Source organism: Typopeltis vanoorti, chromosome 20 (genome assembly GCF_054136105.1).
Source record: "Typopeltis vanoorti isolate ZY-2024b chromosome 20, IOZ_Tvanoo_1.0, whole genome shotgun sequence".
In the NCBI taxonomy this organism is placed as follows: domain Eukaryota; kingdom Metazoa; phylum Arthropoda; class Arachnida; order Uropygi; family Thelyphonidae; genus Typopeltis; species Typopeltis vanoorti.
In genome coordinates, this window is record NC_143568.1 from 91,794,350 (window position 1) to 91,807,749 (window position 13,400).

The window sequence follows — 13,400 nt, forward strand, 5'->3', positions numbered from 1 at the left end:
CGCTGAGTTCACGTCATGTTGCCATACTATCTGTATTCAACTGCTACAATGAAATACTGCTTCCTACTATATCTATACAGTGGTTTTTATGTTATTAAGAAACCTGGAATGTTCAATAACTTCAAATAAGGGTGAACAATTATTGGTAGATAGTGTATATTCCACTGATTTCTTCTGGGTTGTAAGATAAAAATCAGGTTTTGATTGGCCTAAAGCCAGTTTAGCTTGTTCATCAGTTTTTGACCTTTGAAAATTTCACCTTTTTTTTTTTCATAGTCTTTTCACGAGTATGCTTACATGTATCTTCCTTGAAATACTCATTAGGGAAATTCCTCTAAACTTCTCGCATTCATTTCGATATCATTCTTTATGAATTAGTATAAGAACTCTAGTCCCTCATCTGAGATTCAGCTTTATGACCAAACCTTCTAGATTATAGTGTGGCCATTGTAAAAACTTATCATCATATTTCTCTGGAATTGCAATGAAGTGATATGTTATCAGGAATTATAATAATTCCTGATATTAGAACAAAGAAACTTTTTTTTTTTTTCCAACCATAATAAAAATAAATAAATAAAAAGAAATTCAAACTTACATGTAGACTTAGATTTTCAAGCATCCAAAAGCATCCTTTCCACATCAAGATTAAAATCCATTCTTTTGTATTATGCTATTTTTGCATATATGGTTGCATTTAGGATAACACATTACCAGCATATAGCAGAGCTTAATTGATAATTACGAGGCATTTTTGTTTATAAGGGATCTGATTATATTGCATGAATGATAAAAACAATTGGTCAAGATAAAAAATAAAAACATGCAAGATATGTTATTGTCCCACAAAAATCAACACCCCCTTCCCCATGCCATTCCTAAATTTCCTTCTAAATTCTATTTTAGCCCAAGTATTAAACAGAAAGCACTTTATTTGGATATTTTATGAGGATATTCACTCTCATCTGCAATGCATGGAAATCTGCTGGAAATTTTGGCTCTGCCCTTGCATCACTTACAGTGTGAAGTTTAGTATGCTGTTTGAACCTGAAGCACCATCTCAGGCTTACAGTAAAAGACTCGTTTCCACTTTCTTTGTTTCGTTTGTTGACCATACTTCTGGCATTATCCATAATTAACACCTGAGTTATTGGAGATATTATATGGATTCACCATCAACCCAAAACACAAGCAGTGCTTTCATCCTCTTTCATGTTCTCACATGAATATGCCATATATTGGAAATGCTAATATGAACGTTTGATTCAAGGATCCAATTTGGTTGTAACAGTTTAATAGACCAAGTTTAGAGTTCTACATACAAACAAGTCTTATTTCACTAGCCTCCATTCTTATCAAATTCCTGATATGTACAGAATACTATAATAGTATGACATAAGTTTACATAGTTACTAACTTTCCATCAACAGTTTTGTTCCAAATTAATCTGTTATCAAGTGTTCAGTATGGTTGCATCTAACATTTTTATCTTGTGAGGCACTAATAAAGGAAAAAAAAAGAATATTGAAAAAAAAATTCGTGTCGAAGAAAAAAAATTTAAATCATGGATCGGTTGAAAAAATGGAGAAAAACCAGTTGTTGTAAAGTCTTTGAATTTAAATGAATCAACAATTCAAACAATCAAGCACAATGAACATAAAATCTGAGAGAGTGTTTATTGCTGGGTCAAGGGGTAAGCGCGAAGAAATCTCTAATGATTTGGAAAGAAGAGGTACTCAAAAGAAAATTCCTTTGGATGGAAATCTTATTAAACAAAAAACTCTCGATGTTTATAAACATTTATAATGCAGACCAGGTGTTCAATGTTGATTAATCTGGGTTATATTGGGAAAAAATGCCAAAATGCACCTATATTTCAAAAAATGAAAAATCAGCTCCTGGATTCCAAGTTTCCAAAGACAGAATTACTCTACTGTTTTGTAGTAATGCATCAGGTGATTACATGACAAAACTAATGTTTATTAACCGATCCTCAAATCCTCGTGCTATGAAAAATTAAAATATGCACTTATTTTTATTTTGCCTAAAACATTTATGCATTACGTGCAATGAAGCTTAATTACAATTTGTAATTTTTATAATTTTATACTATGTATTTGTGTCATAGTTTATATGTTTTCTTAACTTGCACAAATTACCTGAATTAAATAAAAATATATTTTGTTGGCTATGTCATTGTTGTTTATATAATTTTTTTTTTTTAAAAAAACCAATTTCAGAATATAACCCTAGTTTTTGTATGTGATCTGAGTCTCGCATAATGCGATTTATATAACGCGGCATTTCTATGGAACCTAACATCCGCGTTATACGAGGGTTACCTGCAATTCATTCCGATAATCGGATTTCAATTGCACCTCTCACTCCCTGAATGATGACAAGAGCAAGCGTGAATTTCAAGACCAGCATTCGCCCCTGATGACAAGTCCCATAATTTCAATTTAAATATATTGAAATGGATGGGACTGGATAAGACTTCTGAGTTGGATTGATGATTGGCTGTCAGATAGGTATCAGAAAGTTGTATATGGAGTTGCAGTATCCTGAAAGAGGAAAGTGCACTGCAGGGGTCTGTATTGGGACCATTTTGCTCAATTTATATATTAATGATATGGCGATGGATTTCACTGGTAATATACAGCTGTTTGCAGATGATGCAAAATTGAGGAGGGTAATGCAGACAAATAGATGTTATGGTCTACAGGAGGACTTGAGTAGATTATATGAATGGGCAGGTAAGTGAATCAGTCAGTTCAGTGTTGCAAAATGTAAGATTTTTAAATTTGATAAGCAGCTATGGGATGCAAAGTATACACTTGGCAGAGAAAGTTTTTAAAAAGAGGTAGAGGAGATGAGAGATCTGAGAGTGGTGGTGGAAAGGGCCACATTGCACAAGTTGAAGATGGCAATGAGGTGGAGCACCCTGATGTACAGAAATAGAGATTATGATGCTATTGTATAAGGCCTTGATTAGACCTCATATTGATTATTGTGCACAGATTTGGTCACTGGGTTTTCATGGTGATGAGGATGTTAGAAAGTTTCACAGAAGATTTAAAGATGGTCAGTAGTCTTTGGAATGAAGAATATGAAGACAAATTGAAAGAAACTAAATTGCAAAGCCTCATGAATAGGAGGAGGATATGATCGAGACATATAAATTAGTCAAGGGTTGTTATCAGGTTGACATAGAGATTTTTCATAGAATAGGAGAGGGGAGGTAAAACAAGAGGCCATCCCTGGAAACTGTAAGAGGTGATATGAGCACAGGAGTGAGAAGCAGGTTCTTTGCATGGGAGAGTGGTTGGCGAGTGAAATGCATTGCCTGAGTGTGTTGTGAATGTAGGTACATTAAATTAGTTTAGGACACATTTGGATGAGTTTTGTGTGTGATAGTGCGTACCTCCCATGATGAGTCTCTGACTCCATGGAGGTCAGATGTTAATAATAAAAATAAATTGATCTAATCAATAATTGTTTATTCATTATTTTGACTTATAGGAGGTCTTGCTATAGCAGTTCCTGGTGAATTGAGAGGTTATTGGCTTGCACATCAAAAGTTTGGGCTTTTAAATTGGTCAGAATTAATTCAACCATCTATATCTCTATGTAGAAATGGATTTAAAGTTTCCAGTCATTTAGCTGAAAAAATACGTCTGCATAAAGATACCATACTCCAGTCTTCCCTCAGGTACATTTCCATTTCTTCCAATTTAAACTGAATAGTTCACATCCAGATAAAATAATCATTTGTAATCATTTAGTATTTTGATAAACTGATGCTTGTTTTGAATAGTGATCCATGAAATTTTGTGTTGTAGACATGAACAGGATGCATCATGAATGAGAAATCCATCAAACTTTGTATCGGCATGTACCTTGCTTCTATATACATTCATTTCATGATTAAGTTTATCAAGGTGATGTAGATATCCTGCGGAATGATTTTAAATAAATTGGCATTGTGGACAAAAGATATTGGTTGTTAATTTAATGTGGAAGTGTAAGGTTATGTACTTTGAGATGAAAAATTGCATATTGCATATTATACTGATGGTACCACTTTAGGGGATTGATGAGGCTAGGTAGCTGGAGGTGATGGTTGACAGGGAGTTAAAATTCAGAGGCCATATTATAAAAATTGGCAAAATAGTTTGAAGGATCACTCAGATATTGAAAAACAGAAGTAAAGATAAGAAAGCTATTATTCTTTTTAAGGCTATAATTCAACCACATCTTTACTGTGCAAGATTCAGTCGCATGATTTCTTGGATCAGGTGGTGGTGGAAAGGATTGAATATGCCCAATCTGGTGACAAGTCTGTTGTATGCTCCCTGTGAAGATAGACTGAAGGTGTGCGTGTGTGTTGCAAAGTTTCATTGACAGACAGAAAACAGGGGACTTGATAGAAACTTATAAGTTACTAAAGAAGTTCTATGATTGACACAAAAGGAATTTTTCAATATATGACAAATACAGAGAGAGAGAGAGAGAGAGAGCTAGAATTCATCTCAAGAAGTTGGTTAAGAGTGTGTGTGGACTAGAATTTTTGCTTGGAAAGTAGTGAATGAGTGGAATGGATTGCCAGAAATACTTGTACCCTGATATTAATATAAGATATTAATATTGAAGGAGAATTTGAAAGGATTGAATTTGTTGAAGAACCCCTGATAATAAAAGTGAAGTGATATCAGCAATGAAACAGCTATCAAAAGGGAAAGCTTCTTGTGCTGATGAAGTGTCAGTGGAATTATTGAGAGCAGCTGGGGAGCAAGTAGTGAATATATTGACTGAAATGGAAGAAAATATACTGGCCTAGAGATTGGAAAACATCAATATTCATCCCAATTCCAAAAGAAAAATCAAATCCCATAGATTATGAAAAATTACAGAATCATTGCTTTAATTTCAAAGGCTGGAGCCCGATGTGAATAGAAAAATACCTGAAGAACAGGCAGGCTTTAGGAGAGGTAGAGGAACTAGAGACCATATAGCAGACATCAGATGGATTATGGAAAGAACGAGAATTTTGGGTATTTCCAGTAGTGAACTTCTTTACTAAAGCCTGCGGGAGGTGGAGAAGAGGAAAATGGAATATATTCATGTGGAAAAGGGGCTAAAAGTAATTTTCACATTGGATCTTGGAATGTGAATACCTTACTTCAAACTGGAAGATTAGAGATTGTAAAGATGGAAATGATAAGATTGAAAATAGATGTTCTGGGAATGGCTGAGGTGAGATGGAAAGGAAAAGGAGATTTTAGAACAGAGGATGGAATGAGAATAATTTACTCAGGAGGGGAAGAGCAGCATCAAGCAGGTGTTGGTATAATATTGAATAAACGAGTGGCAGGATGTGTGGAAGACTACTGGTAAATCTCAGACATAGTTTTGGTGGTAAAGATGAAAGCAAAACCAAGAAATATTCTACTTATTTAGATATTATTATTGTTACGGGCGACTCCAGGGAGTCCTTAGACTCATCGAGGGAGGCCCTAAATCATGTCCACACAACTATACGACATTCTCACAGTATCTATCATACCTTGCCTTGAACTCACTCACCATCATAGCATCCACAACACCCTTGCTAACCACACTCTTGCCCAGCTTCCATAAGTGTCCCCTAGTTCTCCCACCACCAGTCCTGATCTCAAAAATATCCTCTGAATTAATCCTATAGAAACCCTTTAGCAATTTGAATGTCTCAATCATATCTCCTCTTTCTGCCTATCAACTAATTTCTGCAACCCACAAATCTTCAACCTGTTCTCATAAGGTTCATTCCATAGACCTGCTATCATCTTGGTCACTCGCCTCTGGATCCTCTCCACCTCCTCCCCATCAAGAACAAACTCCTAGGTGATCAAATCCGGGCACAGTAGTCGAGATGAGGTCTTATCAAAGCTCGGTACAGAGGTGCAATAACTTGCTTATCTCTGCTCGTCAAAGTATTTTTCAACAACCAAGTGAGTTGATGAGCTGATTTAGCCACTTTTGCAATGTGCCCCCTAAACTTTATCTCCCTATCCATCAACACTCCCAAGTCCCTGGCCTCGTCAATCTCTATTTACCTACTTGTGATTATGAGGATGAGAAGATAGAGAGAGTTTATGGCGATATAGAACAGGGTTTAAAATGTAAAGAAACAAAAGATATAATTATAATACAGGGCGATATGAATGCAAAAATTGGAAGAGAAAGAGAGGAAGATATTGTTGGGCTATATGGATTGGGAGTAAGAAATGAAAGAGGAGATATGCTGTTGGATTTCTGTAAAAAATATGATTTAGCAATTATGAACACTTGGTTTAAGAAACATCCAAGAAGATTGTATACGTGGAAAACCCCAGGGGAGGATATAAATAGTAGAAGAAATCAGATAGATTATCTTTTGATAAACAAAAGATATAGAAACATTATAAAAGATGTGACAACATATCCAGGAGTAGACTGTGATACAGATCATATATTGTTGTCAACTAAGATGAGGATTAATCTAAAGAAGGTAACTGCAGGGAAACGGAACAAATCATGGAACATGGAGCCGCTGAAGATACCAAGTATGGCGAATGAATCCGCAAGGAAAGTAGAAGAAGAAATGAATGAGAGAAATATACAAGAAAGTGATCATATAAGTGAAAAATGGAAGATTCTGAAGGAAAGCATAATTACTGCTACAGAATTACATTTATCCAAAACAGAAGAGGAAAGAGAGAAAAGAAAGAAGCCATGGATGGCAGACAATATTTTGAGGAAAATATCACAAAGAAGAAAGTTTGTTAACAGTAAAACAGAGGAGAAAAAAAAGCAGTATAAAGACTTGAGTAGGGAGATACAAAGAGAGATAAGAAGGAAGAGTGGTTAGATGAAATAAGTAAAGATATGACAGCAAAGGCAGAAAGAAATGACATGAAAGGTGTTTATAAAAACATTAATATGATAACAGGAAGGAGAAAGATGCAAGGACTGGAGCAGTCAAGAATGAAAGAGGTGAAATTTTGATAGAAAAAGAGAAGATATTACAGAGATGGGAAGAATATGTAAGTAAACTTTATGAAGACAGAGGAAGAGGAGAAAATCAAATGAAAGAGCATAGGGGACAGAAGCTGTACATCATGAGGGAGGAATTGAATCTAGCAATTCAGAAGATAAAAGAAAGAAAATCCCTCCGGAATAGATGGTATACAGATAGAACTTATAAGGAATATAGGTGAAAAAGGTATGGAAGTATTATGGCAAATTATTAACGGAATTTATGAGGGACAAGAATTACCAGAGGAATTTAGAAAATCAATTTTTATCCCCATTCCAAAAAAGATGGGAGTTTTAGACTTTAACAATTTTAGAATGATGTCTTATAACTCGCATAGCAAAAATTTTGGCACAAATAATTTTAGAGAGAATTAAGAATAAAATAGAAAAAGAAATAAATGAGGAACAGTTTGGATTCCGAACCAACCGAGGAACTAGAGAAGCTATAACATGTCTAAGAATTATTTGGAAGAAAACACTAAACCATGGTGGAAAGTTGTTTTGGGGATTTCTAGATTTTGAAAAGGCATACATATAAATACAGTGAAACATAAAAGGCTTTTTGACATTCTAGAAAATATTGATATTGACTCTTATGACTTGGAAATTTTAAAGATATTATATTGGTTACAAATAGCATGAGTATGTGTAAATGGAGAGGAAACAGGAGAATTCCTGGTGGAGTGAGGAGTTAGACAAGGATGCAAGTTATCACTATTATTGTTTAACCTTTATAGGGAACAGATGTTCACTATAAAGGTTAAACTTGAGGATGTAGAAGAAGGAATAAAAATAAATGGAAGAATCATTAATAACTTAAGATATGCAGATGATGTAGTGGTGATGGCAGAAAGTTAAAATGGATTACAACAAATTGTTCAAAGAATTGAAAACTCTTGTAAAGAGTACTGACTAAGGATTAACACAAAGAAGACCAAGATAATGATAATGGGCAGAAAAATAGGAGATAATGTGGAGGAAATATTTTAGACGAAGTGGAAAGATTTCAATATTTAGGTAGTTGGATCTCAGAGAAAGGAACTTCAGAGTTAGACATTAGAAATAGAATAGGCAAACTAAATCGGCATTTATGGAAATAAAAAGAATTTTAATAAACAAGAATATTAAAATAGGTGTTAGAATTGGAATAGTTAAAGCAACAGTTTGGAGTATTGCAAGTTATGGAAGTGAGTCATGGACACTCAGAAAGAGAGATATGGAAAGAATTAATGCATTGGAAATGTGTTGTTATAGAAAGATGGAAAAGATTAGCTATACAGAAAGAATATCAAATCAAGAAGTTTTAAGAAGAGTTTGGATGGAAAGAACACTGCTCAAGAATATTATGCAAAGAAAGACCAGATTTTCAGGACATCTTCTGAGAGATTCTTCAGGACACCTGACAAGAATTATATTACAAGGGAAAGTTGAGGGGAAGAGAAGACATGGAAGACTAACTAGAGAGTGGTTCAATGATGTCATGGAATGGACTGGTTTAAGAATGATGGAGGCAACAGACAGAGAGAAATGGAGAAGAGCTGCTCATCTGCTGCAACCCTCTTGCTAGAGGATGCTACTGGACGACGATGACCAGTAGTGATATATGGATGTGAAAGCTGGATCATCAAGATAGAAAACAAATTGATTCATTCGAATTATGGACATGGAGGAGACTATTCAGAATTCCATGAACTGTAAGAATAACTAATAAAGTTTTAGAGAGTATAAAGATAGAATGTTCCTTGAAGTCAATGATCACTAAACAGAAGTTAATGTACGTTGGGCATGTTATGCGAGCAGATGAATCATTGAAAAAAGATAGTTATGTTGGGGAAGATTGAAGGCAGGTGAAGGAGAGGAAGATCACAGACTTGGGCAATATAAAGTAATAACTTATGAACTTGAACTTAAACCACTGAAAGAAAATACAAGACTGTGAGATGAAGCCTTTCATTTACTGTTTGTTTTACCAATGTGATGAACTTTAAATAAGTGATTTTCTCATCTCGAATACTGCAGTAATTTTTCAGTTATATTTTCTCCAATTGACAAATTTTAATTTGTGTGTGAGAAACTGAATCATTTGGCTGTGTTTCTAAATGTAATGCTAATCACCAGGTTTAATATGTTTGAGCAGTAAGTGCAATCTTTAAACAAGGACTCGATGAATATCAGCATGCCTTGGAATTCCTAAAGCAACTATTTGGATGATGTTAACTAAAGAGCATTGACATCCACATGAAGTGAAGTATCTTAAGAGACAGATCATAATCTATGAGTAAACATTTGTTGTCAGTTCCTTGCAAATCATGATGCATGCAAGCATATTATACTTGCCAGTGAAGCGACATTTACCCAAGATAGAGTGAATAACACTAGTAATGATCATTTATAGTGAAACAGTTGAAATGAATTTCCTGTGTGTTTTTTGTAAACATATGGTGTGAGCATGTCAGAAACAACTTTAATCTTGACTATGTATATTCAATTGTCATAGCTGGAAACATCTTAATTATTCACAAACTGAGCTTTGAGATGTTCCTTTATTGATATAATGGCATATGTATTTCCATCTAAACTATCGTCCCAATTGTTAAATTAGTCATATCGATCCTTGAGCAGCTGACTAGATCTCTTGACTTTAACCATTTAAACTATTGTCTGGATCACTGAAAGTATTAGTGCATGTGCAAAAGATCAACAATTTTAATACTGTAGACCACATTCTAAATAACCAACCAATAATGGAGAAAACAATATAAACATGATTATAACATGCAGAAATGTATATCCAAGCCAAAAGTAAACATTTTGATCAACTATTATAAGAGCTTAATTGATCATTTCTTTAAATAATTGCTTTTTCAACCTAAGAGTAAGTTTTAAGATGATGTAAAACAGTTTGTAACTTTTATTTTTCAAATAAATATTTTGGCATGGTCTAGTTTTTATTTTTCCTTGCAATTGCTGTATTTCTTATTGGTCAGGAATCAGACCATACTGATCTAAACTTTTATTTTGCTTAAAAATCACTTATTGAATTCACTCTTTAAATTCAACAGATCCGAGTTGGTGAATTTTATTGCAAGTAATGTGAAAGTATAAGTAATCTTTTAACATCACTTTTAGGAATTTACCTTAAACTAATGATGGCATTGAGCTAATTGTTAGTTGAGTTATATCTAGTGCACTCCTGGGTATGTGCACTGCTTGACATAATTAACAAAACACTTTGAAAATATGATGGAATGTGTGCACTTTTTTTGATGAAGCAGGACAAAATTTAGTACAGTATAGTACAGTCCCTTATGTAGGGTGCATCAGAATTACCAAAAAAGATTTACTGAAGTCAGCCCAATATGCTTGAGAATGTGGTCACATAAAGTACAGCATGATTTCTAATGGCTAAATAGGCCTAACTGCAGTGGACTTGCTAGATATTAGGGTGTCTATAACATTCTGTGGTAATTTATCCCATTCTTCACCAGAAAAAAAAACTTTAGCTTACCTTTGTGACTGAGGTAGTTTCTATCAATGTGTAATGTGACTGCCAAGGGAAATGATGATGACTTGTTATTCTTGAAGGTATGGGAAATGTAGCTGACTGACTGAGCAAGCCAAAAAACTGGAATGAAGTGATGTGGTCATAATCTGTGTTTTTATAGGCAGTGAGTAATTTGCATTGTGTGTGTGAATCTATTGGGCAGTAGTTCAGTTTCTGGTGGACACTCAGAATTTTTGTGCCAGAATACCTATGATATCAAATATTTGTCTTTGGAGACACTGTTCAAATATTCATAAAAACGTCTTGTTGAGCAGTGCAAAAAAAAAGAAAAAAAAATTTCCCAAAACTGTTAACATGAATCTTACACAAATGTTTAATTACCTTTCTACAAACTTTTCTATCAATGTTTAATTTCGTTTTTCTTGTGAATTACATGTATGCTGCATTAATTCTATCTTCATGGACAGTCATTAAAATGACTATGACTGCCCATGAAAACTGTTTGTTTTGAATTCAATCTTAATAATTACAAAATTGTAATTATTAAGATTGAATTCAATGTTTTTGATAAAATTTAATAAAACCTCAGCAAGACAAATGATACATCTTCCTGCAAATAAGATTAATTGTGTAATGCATTTGTTATAACTATTAGAAATTAAATTATATTCCGTTTGAGATCCAAAGATTTTGTTGATATTAACTTTGCAATCTTAGAAGCATGAGTAACACTAGAAATGCTAGTTGTAAAGCTGAATTAATAGAATACATGCTTTTAATTAGTTTAATTTTAAAGTTTCACCATCAGATAGCACCATTTTTGAACTATTGGAACTTATTGATATTAGTTACTTGAGCCATCATTAGTAGAGCAAGAAAGTAACAATAATCACATTTTTAGTTATTCATACCTCAGAGTTGCAAAACTGATACATTTACATCTTTTTTTTAACTTTGCATTTAAGTAAAAAGTGATATTTTTATAGCTCTTCAGATCTTAAATATTATGTTTATTCCAGCATTTAACACTTGTGAGTTTTATGCTTGAAAATATATGTGAATTGTACTCATTGTAATCATACAGTACCAATTGTATGATTTTTCAGAGTTTTCATTTCTGCTCAACCAAGGAGCATGTGCAGGCTTTTGGACTAGATAACTGTCAGTTTGCATTCTCTCAACAGTGAGAGAATGCAAACTGGTAATAGAGCACCTCAGAAATAGCTTATACAGAGGAGAGTCATTTAACAAAATAATAATAAATAGAATTATAAGTAGTAAAATAGTTCGCTAGAAAAACTAGTAATATTTAGCAGTTTAGAATACAGTTTAAATTTAGTACTTTGAGCTTTAGAGATTCTGACTTTGCATCAGTGTACCAAGGAATTTTAAAATACTAAAGAAACTAGTGAAGTTATTATTAAATTTCATAAGGTGAAATACTTGAAGTCCATGAAAAGAAAATGAACTTAGTAATGCATTTGACATGGGGAATAAGTATAATTTTAGAATACCTCCCATCCAAAAAGTTTAGAAGAATAAAATCCTGTTAAAGTTATTCTTGGCATTTTAAGGACAGTCTTTAAAGACTACATGTTAATCCTGCAAGAAATATTATCTAGTATTAGATTCTCCTACAAGTTGTAGAGAATCTTGAACAATTAAAGATATGCTGCTATTGAAAAGAATAAGTCATTAGAGGTAGGAGTATTTTTGTATATATTTTGCATGACCAGTGACAGTGTTGAATAGAGATAATATATGATACAAAAATTCAGCAGTTTGACTTTTATTTCTTATAGAGTAATAATACACTTGATAATATTTGGCTGTAAGCTTTTTCTCTAGCAGAGCCAAGTTTAAAGAATAACAGCTAATACTTAGGTTATATGCAGTGGTGTGTTGGTAAATTTTTAACAACCGGCTCGGTTTATGAAAAATTTGATTCTTCACAAAGTTCTATTGTATCTTCAGATGTCTTTGTTTCTGCTTCTTCAAATTTTGTCCTTTTAATGTTTAAGAAGTTACATTCTATTTCATTTTTTTTGACTAACGGCTATCCGATTTTTCGACTGCAAAACTCTAACCTTGATTAAAATTATTTTAATTATTAAAAAAAAAAGAAAAAACCGAAATAAAAACATATATTAAAGAAAATTTTCCTATATTACCTACAACTTACCTATTATCAAATGAACTCCTGAACAAAAAAAATGTAACACTAATATTATCACTCGTAGTCGATAAAATAAACAGAGACTGTAGCCGTCGCGATGAATTTTTGTATTTATCGATAGTGCAACAATGTTGCATTTCCAAGAACTTAATGTTACAAGTTCTTGGAAATTCACTGAAAAATAAGGCATTATTGTTTATTCAAATACCCAGTTCGGGAGTTTTGATAACATTGTTTAGTAAATAAAATCGTTTCCAAATTCCCGTTCTTAAATTGAGTTTGTGTTTTTTGAATTCTCCTTTATGTATTTATTTTTGATAATAATATATGTAAGTGTTTGTTATACAATTTCAAAATATTTACGAGAAAAAGTATATACCACAATTCATCATCTATCCTTTCATAAAGAATTTTAATAACTGGCTCGCCCGACTTAAAAACATTAACAACCGGCTCGCTAAATTTAAAAAATTTTAACAACCAGCTTGCACGAGCCGGTCCCAACACACCACTGGTTATATATATAAATGTACAGTAGACACACACACACACACACACACACACACACACACACACACACACACACTAAGGGCTTTCCAACCAACAGCATTTTTACCAGTGGAGCCTTGCTTGGTTTAGGGATCACACGCTTTGAAGACTAGT

General features: G+C 33.4%; 1 protein-coding gene across 2 annotated transcripts in view; it reads left to right on the top strand.

Moving 5' to 3' along the window:
• Nucleotides 1-13,400, top strand: part of LOC150095650 (scoloptoxin SSD14-like) — a 143,237-nt gene that overhangs the window by 80,692 nt on the left and 49,145 nt on the right. For both annotated transcript variants that reach the window (XM_090410828.1, XM_090410829.1), the window contains exon 5: nt 3,523-3,712. In XM_090410828.1, coding sequence (XP_090266954.1) covers nt 3,523-3,712 — 190 coding nt within the window. The remainder of the gene's footprint in view (nt 1-3,522; nt 3,713-13,400) is intronic.